Source organism: Bactrocera latifrons, unplaced genomic scaffold (genome assembly GCF_001853355.1).
Source record: "Bactrocera latifrons isolate USDA-ARS-PBARC rearing strain unplaced genomic scaffold, ASM185335v1 scaffold_0, whole genome shotgun sequence".
Classification (NCBI taxonomy): Eukaryota; Metazoa; Arthropoda; class Insecta; order Diptera; family Tephritidae; genus Bactrocera; species Bactrocera latifrons.
Genome location: NW_017534406.1, coordinates 3,895,240 through 3,913,480, shown reverse-complemented (window position 1 = coordinate 3,913,480; position 18,241 = coordinate 3,895,240). Strand labels below are relative to the sequence as shown.

Here is an 18,241-nt window from a genome sequence, read left to right as displayed (position 1 = left end):
TTTAGTAAAATTTCGCACACTGTGTCCAGTTCGAACCAACTTAGAAGATAGGATAGTAAAAACAATTCATAATTAAAGCATACAGTGAATGCTCTATTAAGCGAATTTGGACGATCTCTATTAACTGGACAGAAAGGCTGGTAACCAGACATTAAGGGCGAGTTTACCTTCTGAACGTGAATGGAAAAAAGGCTTAGCAAGGGGAGGATATCTAGGAGGATACAGAAAACATAAACAGGCAGCATTGCTAGTCTTGTCGGTGCCATAGGTCAACTCCACTTGTCAGTAACTTGGATTCACGGTCTTTCGCAGACGAGTTGGTTAAACACAGGATCCTCTTTACTATTGTTTGGTACATTTGACTAAGCTAAGGAGCTTTTTCAAAATATTCTCCATTAAGATCTATATACGTTTGCATGAGTTAGAGCCAATTGTCGAAGCATTTTTTCCACTCTGTTTGAGGTTCATTCAAAACATGCCTTCTGAACGCATCAAAGGTTTAGTCTTTTCAAAAAACGAGCAAACCATTTGCTTGGAACTGCTTTGTTTTTGTTAGATTCAGCTCATTTTGAAACACTTATACAGTCGACAGCTGTTTACTTTCGGACTCAACCTTCGCCTTCCATGACAACCCTCATAAGTTGGATTAACGAGTTGTCAGCAATCGGTTTTGAAATAGTCCCTCCCAGCAATGCTGAATACGGCTACCACGGAGAATAACAAAACCAAAGCTCAAAATCTCGTATCAACACAGAAGCGTTGAAAGTGCGCGAAAAAAGGGGAACTGTAGACATAGTATTCAAAAATCTCGTTTTCTTCTGTAGGCGAAGTACTTATCGGGGCGCCCTCGTAAGTTTATACCTAGACAGCTAATATACAGTATATCGATATGGATTTGACAACTGCACACACTCATTCATATGACAGAATCAACAATTGCCAGCGCAGTTTGCGCTCCTCCCTTACTGCTCTGTTTGTCTTGCAAGTTGCCAGGCACAGCCTTGACCTTCTTGCGGCATTGTTCTTTATTATTTTAAGTTTTCTTTTTTCGTGTTCGGTTACAAAGTATTTAGGCAAGTTAAGTAGAATGCATGCAGTCTTTGACGGCGCAGTAAATGACGTTCTTCATCAAATTTACTGCTGTTGTTGTAGCCCTTTGTGGCACACATCTTCTTATAGACGGAAAAGGGAACGTAAAATGTATGCATATTCATGTTATATTATAGTATATATAAATACGTATATATGTAAATGTTTTATGCAGCGCCGCAATCGATATCCTGAGAAATGGATTTCCGTTGCTTGCGGCAACTTCAAAATTATTGGCAATTGTCAATTTTATTGCTGGCTTAAGGGACATATTTTGTGTTTGTCGAATATATATACTCACATACATAAATACTTTAACATATAAATGCAGAAATGGCGCATTTGTTGAGGATGTGGCATATTGACTGAAAGTCGCTTGATTTTTTAAAAGTTTAAAAAATTAAAAATTATTGCAACAAATAACATTTCCTTTAAAAGAAATCAAAATTACTAGTGAACTGAAATCCACTCGAAACTTCTGCGAAATAGCCACTCAGTTTTTCAAATATCGATCTGAAAATTGTTATAAGTCCTTTCCTTTTGGAGAAGCTGCTCATTTGTCGAAATCATCGATAGGGAACTAGAAACACACCGATCAGAACCAAGTTTTTGAAAAAAAAAATCTAAAATGTTGATGTAGACGATTTTCGGTTTCAACAAGACGGCGCTACCTACCAAGCTTTCAACGAAGCAATCAATTTATTGAATCAAATCAGATAAGCCTGAGACGATTGCCCAAATATTCAAAATATTCGCGTTATTGCTGACATACGGCCTCAACTGCTGCAAAATGTTGTCCCGAATTGGACATGTCGGATCAGAATAAAATTTATACTAACTAGCCGCGGGGTAACATAACCGAAATACATAATGACAAACGCTTATATTTACGGCAACATTAAATTATTTGCGTTCTATTTCGTCTTGAAAATCACAACTTTAAAAAACCCCCCTCATTATCTTGAGGTCCTAAACAAAAACCTAAATTACTACTGTGCAATTAGCGTATATATAACTATATTCTCGCCAAAAGGGTTCAAGCCAGTTACAAAAAATTAACTTTAGAACCTCTACCTAGCTCTACTGAAGTAAAATAACAGATATACAAGTACAACATAGTACAAATCACTAGCAACAAATACCTGTTTCAATGAATAGCAATAGAGTGATCGAAATCACAAAAAACAACGATATAATGAATATATTTTCTCTATCATTACAACCAGCTAATGGATAAAATTATCAATTTACTTTCCAATGCTTCATAAATTTATTTTAATTTTTTGCGAACAAAAATTTAAATTTTTAATATTAAATAGTTTGTTCAACTGTTTCGTAATAGAGATACAAGAAATGGATTTGAGATGAACCACCACATTTATATATCTACATGTGTAGATATGTATGTATATCGCTAAGCTGAAGGTTTCGTAATAGTAGAAAACGCTTAAATTATTGAACGCAGCTGCGGAGCTCACTCAGTTCATTCAACTGTGACTAATATTTACGCCAAAGCTGAAGTCGAAGCCACACATTAAGGTTAGGTTTTTTTAAAGAAATGAGAAAAGGAAAATTAAAAGAAATATACAAAATTAACAAAACAAAACTGCAAAATATTTTGTAATAGAATTTAAATGGCAAAATGTGATTATTTTTGAAGACAAAATAGTCTTAAAAAAAAGGCGAAGTCAAGAAGTGATATGAAGCTCTAAGAATTTTATATGAAAACAAGTGTAGGAGTTTGAAAGAGGAGGGTTGAGCAGAAAATAGTGCATGACTAATACAGCTGTGTAAACTGACGTCGTGCTATACCGAAAGTTTCATCAGGATCGGGAAGAACCTCTCCGAGACGTTCGATACCAAAGGAGACTTCAGACAAGGGCCTGGAGAAAATAATTCCAGCTGTAGATCTGAATAGAGAAGGTACAATCTTCTATAATAGTACTTGGAATTTCCAATTGTCGCCAAACAGCGAAAAGGAAGAACGACTGGCGCACTGTTGTAAACTTGACTATATACAATGTGGAATTAAATAGAATCCATGGAAAGCCAGTCGTTGAAAATATAGATAAAATAATAGAAATTGTCGAGTCCGGACGTCGTAAAAGCATTTTTTTTTAATGGATCCTGTCTCTTATACACATCTAGATGTGTATAAGAGACAGACTATATACAATGTGGAATTAAATAGAATCCATGGAAAGCCAGTCGTTGAAAATATAGATAAAATAATAGAAATTGTCGAGTCCGGACGTCGTAAAAGCATTTTTTTTTAATGGATCAGCAAAATATTACACAACAAGTAAGGAAGGGCTAAGTTCGGGTGTCACCGAACATTTTATACTCTCGCATGATAAAGTGATAATCGAGATTTCAGGCGTGGTTGTGAACSGATTTCACCCATATTTGGTACATGTCATCACGGTGTTAAGAAAATATTATATACCGAATTTCATTGAAATCGGTTGAGTACTTCCTGAGATATGGTTTTTGGTCCATAAGTGGGCGACGCCACGCCCATTTTCAATTTGTAAAAAAGGCCTGGGTGCAGCTTCCTTCTGACATTTCTTCCGTAAAATTTAGTGTTTCTGACGTTTTATGTTAGTCGGTTAACGCACATTTAGTGATTTTCAACATAACCTTTGTATGGGCTGTCTCTTATACACATCTAGATGTGTAAAAAGAAACGACTCTATACAGTTTGGTTGACATAGCTATAGTAGTTTTCGAGATATGTACAAAAAAGTTAGTAGGGGCCGGGGCCACGCCCACTTTTCCAAAAAAAATTACGTCCAAATATGCCCCTCCCTAGTGCGGCCCTTTAAATAGTAATCAGTCAACTTTTCAAGGTTTACATGACATTATCAGTATTTATAACCTAGTTTTCTCTCAAAAGGGCTACAAAAAATGTTTAAAAAATACATGGAGTCGCCAAACCGAACTCTGGCAGCTCCTTTTTTGCCCATATATCGGCGAAGGAGTTTTAGGTGGGAAAAGGCCGTTGTAGGAGAGGAACAGTGAGATTCTTTACGGATGGGTCAAAGCTTAGGGAGAAGCTTGGTGGAAGGACTTATTATCGGTACTAGCCTTGAACTCATCAACAGTGCGTTCAGCGTTAGTCGATGAGTGCCTAACCTCGCTATCAATAGCACCGAGTGTATCTGTAGACTGATATGCGTCCCAGGCTACAGAAGAATCGCTGTGATGATGATGATTGTAGGATGATTGCTTCCTACAGACGGCCCATTTGTTGTCAGTATCCTCTTGTATCAGTGCGTGCGCTATCGCAAAAGCCTTTTGTGCAAAGATCGTTCATAACAGACCGAAATATCTTTTTGACCCTAGTAAGGCTAGTCTAATTCTTACAGACCATTTCCCTATTGGGGTTCATGCTGTAAGGCAGGAAATCTTCCCAGACACCATCTGCAGAAGCTGCATAGATGACTTGAAGACTGCTCAACACTTCCTTATTGACTGCCCCGCGTTTGGAAAGTGAAGACTTAAACACTTGGGGCGCTTACCTTTAAACAGCCAACCGAACTGGAGGGAATGGAAATTAAACGACTGTGCAAATTTGTATAGAGGCTTACTAAACGGTTTGCTAATTTATAATTTCGAACACTGGAGGGTTCTTTTATATGGCTTCACAAAGGACTACATATAGCTTTGTTTTCGAAGCTATGAATGTAATACTAAATCAAAAACTTACTATATAAATGTGCGCAATAAACAATAGCTCATCAAAAAAAAAAAAGAAAGAAACACAACCATGCTAAAATGAGGCACCTCGTCTCCTCTCGATCGTTACCTTTCCTACAGCAGGCGGCTCGCCGATTGAGGTGATTATGCTGCTAATGATCATTACAAACGGCGCAAGAGTTAAAACAGTTATATTCGATTTCCCCCCAAAATTTTATTGTTGTTAACTTTTTTGTTATTATGCAAATTAATTAATTTTGCTCATGTCTTGTCGTTAAAAACTATTATAACCGCTATTTAGACAAAGAAAAAAGAATAAAAGACAATTCCTCCGTTGGGAGCGCCGCGCAGCTGCACTGGGAATTATGATTATAATAATCAGACAAGTCTGTGGAGATGACTATCACTTTCTTGGCTTACAAGCATAATCGTCACAAAAGAAATTTACCTTGGAGCTTGACGCGTCGAAATGCTCCAACTTTTTCACCAACAAACCGTCACGCACATTACTAATTAAGCAGTTAAAACGAGCAGATCGCGTTGACGGTTCGGTATATTTTCGGCGAGTTCGATCGTGTCAAATTATTAATAGAAATTGAATGCGAAATAGTTTGAGGAAGTTTAAAGGATGCATATAAACTTTCACTTAATGCTTTTGACACTTCTGCAATTATGCTTGTTGTTGTTGCCGGCAGCAAACGCGCAAGCTATGCTAGAGTTGCCAGTCGATGTGAATGAAATGCCCATTAATTTGGTGGAAATACCGCGTACGAGCATCCTGGCGCGTATTCCATTCTTTCGCAACTTTCTACGTGCAGTGCGTCCGAACGCGCACGTCGGCCGAAAATCCGATTATCGCAGTGAGTTCGATGAGAACTATATCAACTATCACGGCGCTCAGTTGTGGAAGGTTATATTTAATGCAACGCGCAAACGCAGCAGCTTTAACAAGCGCACGGAAATGATGCAGACTTTTGTGGAGAAATTCGGTAAGTCGGTGAATTATTAAGTGGCACACCTTCGGCTTTAGAGTACAATGTACGAATGAGATTATAAATAGGTTATAAATTCCGTAAGGCATGAAAAATTTCATAGAGCAGCTAATAAATGTATCAGTAGAGCTCTAAAAATAGAGCACCCAGACAGAAAAAGTTATTTTACAATTTCTACCCGCATAATCGTTCTGTAAGCAACTGGCAGCGAAGTCAGCTCTTGGACTGTGGATATTTTTTGTAATACAGAACATCTGTAATAAGAGACATTCTAAGATACCCAATACCGCGGCTTTTCAAAATCCTATGGAGTTAAACTTATATTAGATAGAATAGAACGTAATGTTGGGGGTTCTATTCTAGCTTAGAGTGAGAGAGAGATGAGTTGGACAGGGAGTGAGGTATAAGCATCAAGCTCGATAAACGAGTGGAAGGAGATTCCTTTTGAGCAAAATTAGATACAAAAATTGCCTTCCGACTGCCAGATCAATGTTTTCCCAAGTAGAGATCTCAGCAATTAAAGAAAGCCAACTTGTTCTTATAAAGAGGTTTATCACAATAAGAAATATATTTCTATATAAAGACAACCAAACGGCTTTGAAAACACTAGTCACTTAGGGTACAATCTTAGATAGTGAAAGAATGGCTTAATCTCTTAATGAATATAACATCTTTTTTAAAATAAAAATATAATGGGTTCCAAGACACAGTGGTATTCAAAGTAACTGAGAAGCAGTTGAACTAATCAGAGAAGAGATCACAATAAAATTAGACGCCGATAAAGGCGTTAGTTGTATATTTTATCGACTAGAGCACTAACTTGCTCAACAAGCAGGCAAATGTGGCACGAATAGGATATGGACAGCCTTTGCCAACTACTAAAATTCAACAGTAATGACATACGAACTCTAGGAGGTGTATGATGGTCCATGGACTCGTTCGCACATTTCGACTTTTAACTGACGAATGATATGCGTGATATTTTGCAAAAAAGCCTGATTCGAAGCGGTATAGTCCGCATATTCTTAAAACTTTACATATCGTCACAAGAAAAGGTCCAACAGTGTGATATCACACGATCTTGGTGGCCAATCGAATGGCCCAGAATGTGAAATGATCTGCTGACCGAAGTGTTCTCTCAATAAATCCATTGATTGATGCGATATGAATGAAGTGGCGCCTTCTTTTTGAAATCAAATGTCGTAGAGATCAAGAGCTTCAATTTCAGACATCAAATAGTCGGTTATCATTGCGCGATTACGATCGTCATTGACGGTTACGTTCTCACCGGCTTCAGATTTGAAGAAATATTGACCAATGAGTGTACCGGCTGACAAACCACACCAAACCGTTGGTTTCTCTAAATGAAATGGCAGCTCTTGAATCTTTTCAGGATGCTCTTCGCCTCAAATGTGGTAATTTTGTTTACATACCCATTGAGTTAGAAATGGGAATCATCGCTAAACAAATTTTGGTTCGAAAACGTCAGATCTTCTTGGAACTTTTTAAGAGCTCATAGAGCAAAGCGATGTCACTTGAAAAAAACGAACGTCTTGCACAAGCTGTACTTTATACGCTTTCTATTTAAGATCTCGACGTGAATTGCACCAAGTCTTTCCATACGACAGTGCGAGTTGCTGCGAATAGCGCCGAATCGACTTCCCACGGTCTTCGTGTACACTTTCAGCTATGGCTTCTATATTTCCATAACTGCGGGCTGAACAAGGTCTAATCGGTCGAACATTATCCAATAACGAAAGCTGAGTCTCAAGCTGGGTGATGATATTACAAAGAGTACGCTCAGTAATCAGATTATGTTGACTATAAGTTGAGCGAAGCGCGCGAAACACACTCTTTATAGAACGTGAATTTTCGTAATAAAGTTGACTGATTTGTAAACGTTGTTCAAGCGTAAGGCGATCCACGATGAAACGCCAAAGAATACTGAACAAACCGAACAAAATACGACTCACGCGTAATCTGTCGCAAAAACGGTATGGAAAAAAGTACATCTACTTGGACCACCCATTATATGAATGTATATAATCGTTTAATAAGTATTTGAAAACTCACTTTCTGAAGAAAATTTCACTTAATTACAACCATCCGGTTTAGTTGAGTAAACATTTATTCGAAATGTTCATTTAATGAGCTAAACCGAATTTGCGAATTAGTCAATCCATATTGCGAAAAAATTGGCAAAAAAGAGAAACAAATATTGAAATGAAGTTGAAAGTAGAAAATGTTAATTAATCCATGGCTGGCCAAAACTATTCTAACGGCACTGCGATCTCCCAACTCTCCCAATATTTATTTGCTAAAATTTTGCGTTTGGAGGCAAATATAGCATGACCGCCTCTGCCGCATTGGTAACATGCCAATGACATGACACGCAAACCCGTTATTCGGTGTTCTTGCATAAAATTTTCATAAATCATTATCTAAGTTTGTTGGTCAAACCGAAAAAGAACTAAACATAACTGGCTTATTTAAATAACGAAATTCCAGATTTGCGCTTAATCGGTCTTCGCACCGAGTTTATTTGGTCAGTAGTCGAAAACGCCGCGTGCACGTTGGGTCTGTAAATTAAATCTGGCGATACGCAATATCGCTAGACAAATTTTTCTAAATTGTAAATTGAAACACTGTAACTCGCATAATGTTAATAAAATACTTGTGTTACAATTCGCTTGTGATTTCGCTGTTATTATTACTGAATCTGCCGAGGCATCCTTGTCGGAAGCAGCATTCACATTTCTTTTTATTACGCAGTATACCCGGTTTTCCGTCCGCGCTCATTTCGAGCGATGAATTGTACGAGAATACTGTGGAGAGTTTACAGTGGCTGGTGCCGATGGACATACGACAACTGAACATTTTCTCACCGCAATCTTCGTATCAGATTAACTTGCGATATCGCAATAGTAGCTCGGTGAAGCGCTATCCCGGTTTTCAGTTGTGGAAGATACATGAAAACAATATTGAAGATAAAGTGCTCAGAACGTTTTGGCGACTTTTCGGTTAGTAGTTGTGCAATTGTTGTTTCTGGGGGGTGGTTATAGTGAAATATCGCATATTGGTTTGAAATTAGAAAAAATAGAGTTGGTTAGTAAGGATTGTAAAACAAAGTTGTGCTTTGAAGATCGCCAGTGATCTACTGACCCCCATTATATTACAAAACTATATACGTAGTACGCAGATCATAAATTATTTCCAAGAACATGTTTATTTGAAAAAAATATATATAAACACAAGTGAGGAAAGGCTAAGTCGAGTGTAGCTGAACATTTTATACTCTCGCAACTTGTAAGCATCAAAGCCGGGAAAATACCGTCAATGGAAGTATTGCCCTGATATCATCGATTTTAGGCAAGAGGATTAGAAAGAGTTTCTTTCTGAATTTTATGAAGATTTCTTACGATAGATGCGGTAACAAGTCAACCGGAAGTTCGAAAATTTTCATTTTAAGCATAAGGAAAGTATTGGCCAATTTTTGACAGAAGAAATGCTATCATCAAAAAAATATTCTCTGCGAATGTTAATACTAGACCTCACAAATTGAACGATATGCTTGGTAAAAACTACAGTTAAATGCATAATTTGGTTAAAATTGGTGAAGTAGTTCCTGGATTATGGAGTCATGCAGAAGTTTACGCAAGTAACGAAAGTTCCCTGAGCGGCATTCACTTGGAAGTGGCCAGAAGCAATTTTTCTACATATGAGCGCTGGGTTTGGGACCCGCCACGTAAAAAAAACTCCCCAAATTAAAAGAAGAAAAACTCTTGCCAATAGGTGCTACTTCGGATTGATTGCTCTTTCGACGAACAAAGACCAAACTCTATAAGTCCCTGATCATTCCCGTGCTGCTATATGGTGCACTGCGGAAGCATGGACAAAACATCATCTGATGAGTCGGCCTTAGGAGTGTTCGTGCTGTGCGAGATATACGACTGCCACGTTGTGGCAAAGCTGAGACTACGCCAATAAAGAAAAGAATTTCCTGATATATAGGACTCAACCTAAAATAGACAGTTTCAAGCCCTTTGTTAAATTTTTATACCCGAACTTACAAAGCAGTTCCTTCTTTCTAACAAGTTTGGTTGATTTAGCTTCAGTGGTTTGGAAGATATGTACATTACATAATTCAGAAGGGTCACGCCCACTTTTTTTAAATTTACAAGTTTTTGTTTAATAGCCCTTTGTGGGCGTGCAGTGGTCTCTCTTGCAACAAGAATCTGTCTGTAAACAGAGAAATACGTAAACCAACCTTGCTTGTCGTTTTCACGTCAGAATGGTCTTAAGAACTGTTATTTCGGCTTTAGTTTAGTTAAGTTGCAAGTATTAACTGGTGATCAAGTAGAGCAACTTTTTTCAAAATTTTTTTTTTTTTGACAGGTCACAGGTGAGTCATTATTACATTCGACCGAATAGACCACATCGTGAAGAAAATATAGCATCTGAGACGTAGCCGCGGCTAACATTTGAAAGAGATAATTTTCCAAAAATAAATGCCAAAGAATTTTCTTTCGAATGTTAAAAAACATTCCTCATTAAATTTGAAGTTTCTGTGATTTTTCTCTAAAAAATGTAGGGAACCTCGAAATGGATCATTCTTTACATATGTACGAACTCATATCTTCAATCTTTTAATATTGTTGCTCATCAGCTGTCATACTTTATTTGCTTGATAAGGCTATTAAATTTAATTTTCACTCATCTTGTACGTAAAAATATCACTTTACATTTCACTTTTCCTGCATTTTAGGCACTGAGGTATGGAATATAAATCAGGATGGTATCGATGTCTTAATTGACTACAAGAATACAGCCAAAGCCAAAGAGTTCATAGCGAAAACAGATTTCACCTACAATATAATGATTGACGATATTGAAACGGCGATCGATGAGACTTATACGGAAGTGAATAACAGCAATGCAAATATGCCGTGGTTAGATAGAGACAGTAAGTGGAATTTGGGTCAAGTGGATTAATTTGGATTTTATTATGATTGGCGAAAGATAAGAAATGTAATAAAAACTTTTATAGGTACAATATTGAATTGGAATCGCTACCACGATATTGGTGATATACAGCAGTTTCTGCAGCACATTTTGGAAACATATCCGGATTTGGCGGAGATAGTGCAAATCGGTGTGACGCATCACAAACGACCGTTGGAAGTGCTGCGGTGAGTGAAAACGGTCGTTAGATGTAAAGCAAATTTATGCAAACTCATAAAATTGCAATTGAAATGAAATGAAATGAATTTACATATGAAATGACAAAACTAAGCGTTCACTGACATTTTACAGCATCTCCAACGGCAATCCCAAGAACTGGGCTGTCTTCATTGACGCCGGCATGCAGGCACGCGATTGGCTGAGTCCCGCCGCGCTAACACTCGCCATTTCGAAGCTAACTTGGCTGTGGGACAACGAGCCGTCGGTTATGCATAACATAGATTGGTATTTCTTGCCGGTGGCGAACCCGGATGGTTATCAATACGCGCGCATCACCGATCGTCTGTGGACGAAGAATCGCTATTTCGATAGTCAAACCGGTTGTTATGGCGTTAATTTGAATCGCAACTACGACTATCAGTGGGGTGGTGCGGGTTCATCTGAAAATCCCTGCAAGAACCTCTTCAGAGGTCCGAAAAAATTCTCCGAACCGGAAACGAAAGCAATACGTACCTTTATGCATAATATGCGTGAATTTCTGGGCGCATACGTTTCGTTCGGCGCCTATGGCCAGGCAATCGCCTATCCGTGGGGTGATGCGGACTACGTGACGGACAACCAGCGCAAGCTGCACAATGTAGCGCGACGTGCAATGTTGGTGAGTGTTGCAACAAACTAAAAATCAATTTACAAGCCACTATAAAATGGTTTGCCATTGTTTGAATTTCTTTTTGACTTTTTCTGGCTTTTATTGTTGCCATTGTGTGGCCGCCATTACACGTGTTGATGTTTTTGTTTTATTTGATTTTTTAGAACTTTCGCAAATTGAATCAAGCCGAGTACCGTGTGGGCACTAGCTATCGACTGAAATTGGCACGCGCCGGCAACTCGGCCGACTGGGTGCAGCAACGCATTAATCCCCAATACGTTTACAATGTATTTCTGAAGGACCAAGGGCGCTATGGGTACTTGATGCCGCCGCATTACATTGTCGAATCGGGCGAGGAGGTTTACGAATTTATGAAGACAATAGCGACGGCGCTGAATTGAAGCCGAGCCAAAAACTGCATGCCACAAATCCATGTGGTTGAGAAGGAATATTAAACATTCCACCCTTTTGCAAGGAGGGTGGAAGAGCACAAAATGCATGGCGCGATTGGGAAATTTCAAACTCTTAAAAAACAAAAAAAAGTATTTAAACAAAGTTTAGCAGACGCTTTCAACTTTTTTGCATGCGATGTTAGGTTTAAGCAAACATATTTACTAAATAATTAAGCTTATTTATTTATAAATTTTAGTGTAAATATGGACGAAAATAATAAAATGCAATTAGTTTAAGGTTTCTGTGCACTAATTTCTCGCCTCGAGGTTAAAAATGCCGACAAGGCAAAGCAACATGAGACCTCGCAAACATTTTGCACAAATAACGGTCAATACCGACGAGGCAGTTGCCTAAACAAAATGCGACATGAAGCAGGCCAAACAAATTGCATAGATAACGGTAAATATTTAAGTTTCTAAGTACTACTTCCTCATCTCGAGGTTAAAAATGCCGACGAGGCAGTTGTCTAAACAAACATGTTGCAAAAATAAATAAATATTTAACACCTATCTTAGAAAAATATTTTATTTACACAAGTGCAGCACAGTAAGTTGAGGTTGCATTAAAATTTAAACAAATAGTAGACAATTTACACGAACAACCATTTAAATGCACGAAGAAAGCATTGAAGGCATATTTAACTGTTTTTTTTTTTTTTTTTTTTGCAACTCTTTCAAACAAATTTATGTAGATTTGCTTTAAATCTTAACGCAACTTATTTATTTATCCATATGTAACGCACTTACAACTGGAATTCGTGGCATATCTTTAGGCGTCACGAAAAAACGAATATCTGCGGTAGATTGGTACACTCACAGCCGTACTTACGTGACGGCTGGGCTTAATATAATACTATATACCTACATACATATTGTAATATTGGGTGGTCGAAAAAGTCTTTTATTATTTTAATGTAATCATGACCATTATTGCCAGCTTACCTGCAAAAAATTAAATAAAATTGCGTTAATTCAACATTTTATGCCAGATATGATATATGTACATCTATAGATCTACCAAAATAGTATAGGTATAAAACAAATTGAAATTACAGTATAAATTTAAGTGATCAGGTATGTAAACAAGCAAAATTGCCGCATTATATATTGTCCTAAATTTTCAAGTCGATCCGACTAATAGTTTCGGAGATACAACCTTGAAAAAGTGGACGTAGGTAAAACTTTAAACGCGTTTTTCTCGAAACTATGTTTTCAAAGGCGGTTGTCAAGATTTCTCGCGAACTACTTAACCGATCTTGATGAAATTTTACGCAGGTCTTCGAGATATCATTTACAAGGTCTTGAACGAAGGATTTCTTTTTTTTTTTTAATTACAACTATTATGGATGCACCTTTTTTCCGAGGTACTGCCGGAAATGGCGTCGTAATGACTGCCATTTTGATTTTTTTTTTTTTAATTTTACAAAAGGTTCATATTTAGTCATTTAATTTAAAAAAAATTTCATTAAAATATTTCATTTTTTTTAATGTAAAAAAGTTATTGAAAAAGGCCATTTTTTGCCCAAGGAAACTCATGTAACCCCTTAAGAGCTGGCATTCCAACCAGAAAAGAACAAAGGGTTTTTGTGATTTGTGGAATTATCGATTTATACTATTATACCAAGCTAAAACTTATTAAGGAATTTATTACTACAAGATTATCAAAGATCATTAAATATGTAAAACTAATAGAATAGAAGGAAAATGTTGTTTTTATAGCGGCTTGGTGTAAAAATATTATTTTTCGTTTCTACAAAATGGTGTCAGATGATTTTTTCGTATACCTAACCGATAAGATATCAACGGCTGATTGAAGGTTGCTTATTTTAAGGCAACTTTTTTCTAATGAATTATATAATATAAATTTATAACAAAATGAAAAAAATATTTTAAATTAAACTCATATTTTTGTAGGAGAATTGCTGCCTAACCTATTTTTTAGAGTACAAGTGAAAGATTTTTTTTCCGCAACCTAATAAATATGTTACTGTAGCATAAAGTATCTGTTTTAAGTTATTATTTGATAGCTAAAACCTATTTAAACTACCTCTAAATAGAGTTATCGTCCGCTTATTATACCTGAGGAAAACCCAAAGTCATTCTTCTAAAACAACATACCGGTCAATTTTAGGTAATACTGAAATATTTTTGTGAGAAAGTCTTACAGAAAATTGTTATTGCACACCTCCATGCCATGGACAACTGAAGCAAAAATTTAAATACTATAAGGAGAGCATACGTTGTTCTAGACGGGACCAGTCCTAGCACAATTGACAGTCCTCCACAAATCACTTTCACCACCACAAATATCTCAAATTGATTGTTTTTATTTCAGTTTTTTTTAAATCGGAGCAGAGAGTTTTTATATGGTTGAGGTCAGGAGGCGTAACCTCAACTTCGTTGGCTCCACACCACTTCATTGTGCTTGTTTGGGCATTGTCGCTTATATGTTAAAGGTCGTTATCTTGTTGGTATACGAATATCAAGGGTATATTTCAATTATCATTATGACATGTGTCCCTTGATCAATGACGCCTTCAATCATTGGACCAACCAATTGAATGCATGGCAAGCAATCAAAGAAGTAATAGAAGGCTTGTTGGGAAGCATCGTTCTAACAACTACGATGTTTCTGTCTCGGAAATTCGTTTTTTTTTTTTTTGGTTTTTGGCAAACTGTTACAACTAAGCGAAAAAACATCAAGATAAGGAAAAAATTTAAAAGGTCATAAAAAAACTGACACATACGAACGCCAAACCCTTTGAGGGTTTTACTATACTGACCTAGTACCATCACCCTGACTTGGAATTTCTCACCACAGTGTGATCGGTCACAAGCGTCGATTGATTTTGAGCAATTGTTGGTCGTCAGTCAATTTGTGCATATTAAACCATGCATACACCTTTCGTAAGCCCAAATGTTCGGTCAAAATGCGATAAATCGATATTTTGGACATGTTCAATTCCATTTCCATGAATTTCGATGATGATTTCGGCTGATTTTTGATGAATTCACGCACAGTATCGATGGAATTTCCGGTGATCACGGATTTTGATTGGCCCACATATTGAAATGTTTCAGTAAAATTTTTACTAATTTTAACACAAAATTTAATGTTGGCTCTTTGTTCGAAGCTCATTTTCGCACCGATAACACAAACATACTGACACTAGAAACGCAATAACTTCACTTCTAATGTAAGGAGTTATCCTGCCAACGTAGGCGTATTTTTTTCCGAGGGTCACGAGAATACCGTCGCAATGACCTAGTTTAAAATATTTTTTTCCAAAAATTTTAGAATTCTTTGTTAATAGCGTATGTTTGTAGCAATAAAAAATTCTAATAAAATATTTAATTTTTTACATGTGAAAAAAATGTTTGAGAAAAGACTGTTTTTTACACGATAAACCTCATGTAACCCCTTAACGTCAACAAAAACCCATGTAACCCTTTAACGTCAAGTTTTTAAGCAGGTACTCAAGCAAACATGACCGTCGCTTTCTATGAAATATGTGAACAATTTATTTGCAAGCTGATATCAAAGATGTCAGACTATAATAGACAATGCGGAAGATTGGAGCAAGTATTGAATAAAGAACCGCGATAACATTTTTCCAATAAACGCAACGTAAGTCGAAAATCCATATTGAAGAGAACTTTACGCTTTTAACAAGCTAATGCGGTTACGATTCGCTTACGCAAAAGAGATGCTTACAGATAAGACAAATGCATTTTTCCCAATATAAATATATATATTTTTTATTTACAAACATTACTAAATGACTATTACCGGATTTACCCAAAACAATATTACTTAATGAGAAAAGACACGACTTTATAGCTATGAGTATATTTACAGGGTGGTTCATAGATTTGTTTCTTTTCAATTTTTGATAAATTCAGAAAATAACATTGATAATTACCAGTTGGTTTGAAAGATATCAAAATGGTGTTACTAATAGCATAATCCAGCATCTTAAGAAAATACCACTAAGCCAATGGCTTAGGACGGCGCTTATTTCTATCTCACGAGAATTGTATATGGTATTGAGAGCTCTCTCACTCTCTCACGTACTGGTTCTACACCGCCATTGTAAGACCAATACTGCTCTACGATGTAGTAGTATGGTGAACAGGCATACGACCTACCGGAAGCCAATGGAAGGGGTTCAGATTCTCGCCGCGCTGGTCATAATGGGAGCCCTAAGAATAACACCTATAGACCTCTTCGCTGAAAACTGCGCAGCAAAATCGACGGGTTCATATAGAACCTTTGGGCATAGCTCGGTGGGTAATGGCGGTTGGACAAACACCCACTACATGATTCCACTTTTTTTAACTGGGAAAGAAGGTTCGAATTAAACATAGACAAAGCTGGCTGGAGTTAAGCTAGGCGTAACACTCTATACATCTATACGGATGGCTCGAAAATGGACAATGGAGTGGGGTCGAGAATATATTGTCCAGAGTTGGGCATAAGGCAGCTTTCCAAGTTGTCGGACCAATGCATTATATTTAAAGCTGAGATTTTTGCTATTGCGAAAGCCGCAGAGTCGGGCTCTAATGTACCTGTAGGCAATTCCAGAGGCAACATCTATGTAGACAGCCAAGCAGCAATTAAGGCAGTAACCTCGTATCGCATATAACCCTAAAGTGTCAAGTTCATTCTAAACTGTCAAAATGTCATATGAACCAACCTGTTTTTTATTATTGCTCACCGTACTTATACAAATATACACCCATATGGACATTAGTAGCATCATTAATATTCAAATATTACAAATACTGAGTCACTCAATGTGTTTTTTAAGGGCTGGGCGGGAAACGCACGGGCTTTAACAGCGCTGCAATTGTTGACTCTCATCACGTTCAGCACAAAACCAAAGAATTTTTCTTTTTTTTTCAAACAAAAAAGCAAAAGAAAAGAAACAAAATTCCGGCATTTCTTTTTAGCAAGCAAACCAAGATTATATTGATTTAATAAATTCGCGTTTCCCCTTTCTTTAAAAAAAAGCACTAACCAAAAAATTGTCTAACCAAACTTTTTTACGCGACTTTTAGCTAAAATGCGATGCGATAAGACTGCGAAAGAAGCAATCGATTAAAATGAAATGTTACACAATCACAACAATAGTTAGGTAATAGTGAAAATAATTAACATATGTCTGTTATTTACAGGCGTCAAGCGCAAAACAAACAACAACAAGCGGTAAAGCGTTAATATTTAATTAGAATATTGACATAAAAAAGTTGAAAACGAAACTAATCCGAAATTGTGAGCATTTGTCGCTGTCTTTGCTGGTAACAAGCAAGCATTTAGAGACCTTTGTGTGCCTTCATAAGTCGATTTTCGATTTTAGCCGATTTTAGTGATGTATCTAAAGTCAACACTTTCACTTTTGAAGTGAGAAGTGAGATTTTGAGATGGCGCTTTTGATTTATTCAAATAGTGCACACATTCACATAAGTCTACCTAAGTGTGTATATAGAAGCTTTGTTTGCAATGTGTGCGGCGTCGATGAAGTGATCATCGAGAGCTCGTTAAGTCATAAAAAAGTGGGAATTTCAAATGCGTGAAACCACAACGAAATCTGCAACTAATGCCTTGGCACAAAACGTAATCAATAAATCATATTATCATTGCATTTAACCGATCCTAATAGTGATCACATGAAAATGAAAATTAAAGCTAACAACAAAATTATATTTGTAGGCACAAGACAGACCAAAAAATTAATAATTAAAGTGAATGCCAAGTGAAATGAGAAAGTATTTAGGGACGATAACAAAAAAACCACAAGAAGTATAAAAAAACATGAAACAAAACCAAAAAATTAAGCAAAATATTTAAAAAAATATATAAAAGGTAAATAAAAATAAAATAAAAGAAGTAAGGAAAGGCTAAGTTCGGCTGCAACCGAACATTTTATACTCTTGCAACTTGCAGGAATAAGTGCCAGGGAATATGTAAGACGTAAACTAGAGTATCGAAATCCTATTTTATATATACATATACTACATATAACTGATGCACAGATAGACACTTCGGCATAAGGTTTGTTAGAAAAACGAAAATCACTGTACGTAGTACTTGTATATGGGAGTTGGGGTAGCATCGACTCGATTTTTTCTATTTTTGCCAAAACTACATATATTTAACATTTTAAAAAATTTCCAGG

At 36.7% G+C, this 18,241-nt stretch overlaps 2 protein-coding genes across 4 annotated transcripts in view; one reads left to right on the top strand and one right to left on the bottom strand.

The window, feature by feature from the left end:
• LOC108968179 (serine-rich adhesin for platelets) overlaps positions 1–18,241 on the bottom strand; it is a 76,628-nt gene that overhangs the window by 35,655 nt on the left and 22,732 nt on the right. The gene's annotated exons all lie outside the window — the stretch shown is intronic.
• LOC108968418 (carboxypeptidase B) lies at positions 5,262–12,533 on the top strand. Of its 2 annotated transcripts, none has more exons than XM_018932494.1 (5): positions 5,262–5,777; positions 10,546–10,743; positions 10,828–10,969; positions 11,094–11,619; positions 11,775–12,531. In XM_018932494.1, exons 1-5 carry the CDS (start codon positions 5,417–5,419, stop codon positions 12,009–12,011), a joined length of 1,464 nt encoding a protein of 487 aa, XP_018788039.1. In that variant the 5' UTR covers positions 5,262–5,416; the 3' UTR covers positions 12,012–12,531. The 2 variants fall into 2 exon arrangements, with proteins under 2 accessions (XP_018788039.1, XP_018788119.1); XM_018932574.1 differs by lacking the exon at positions 5,262–5,777 and adding an exon at positions 8,411–8,800 and having other exon boundaries at positions 11,775–12,533.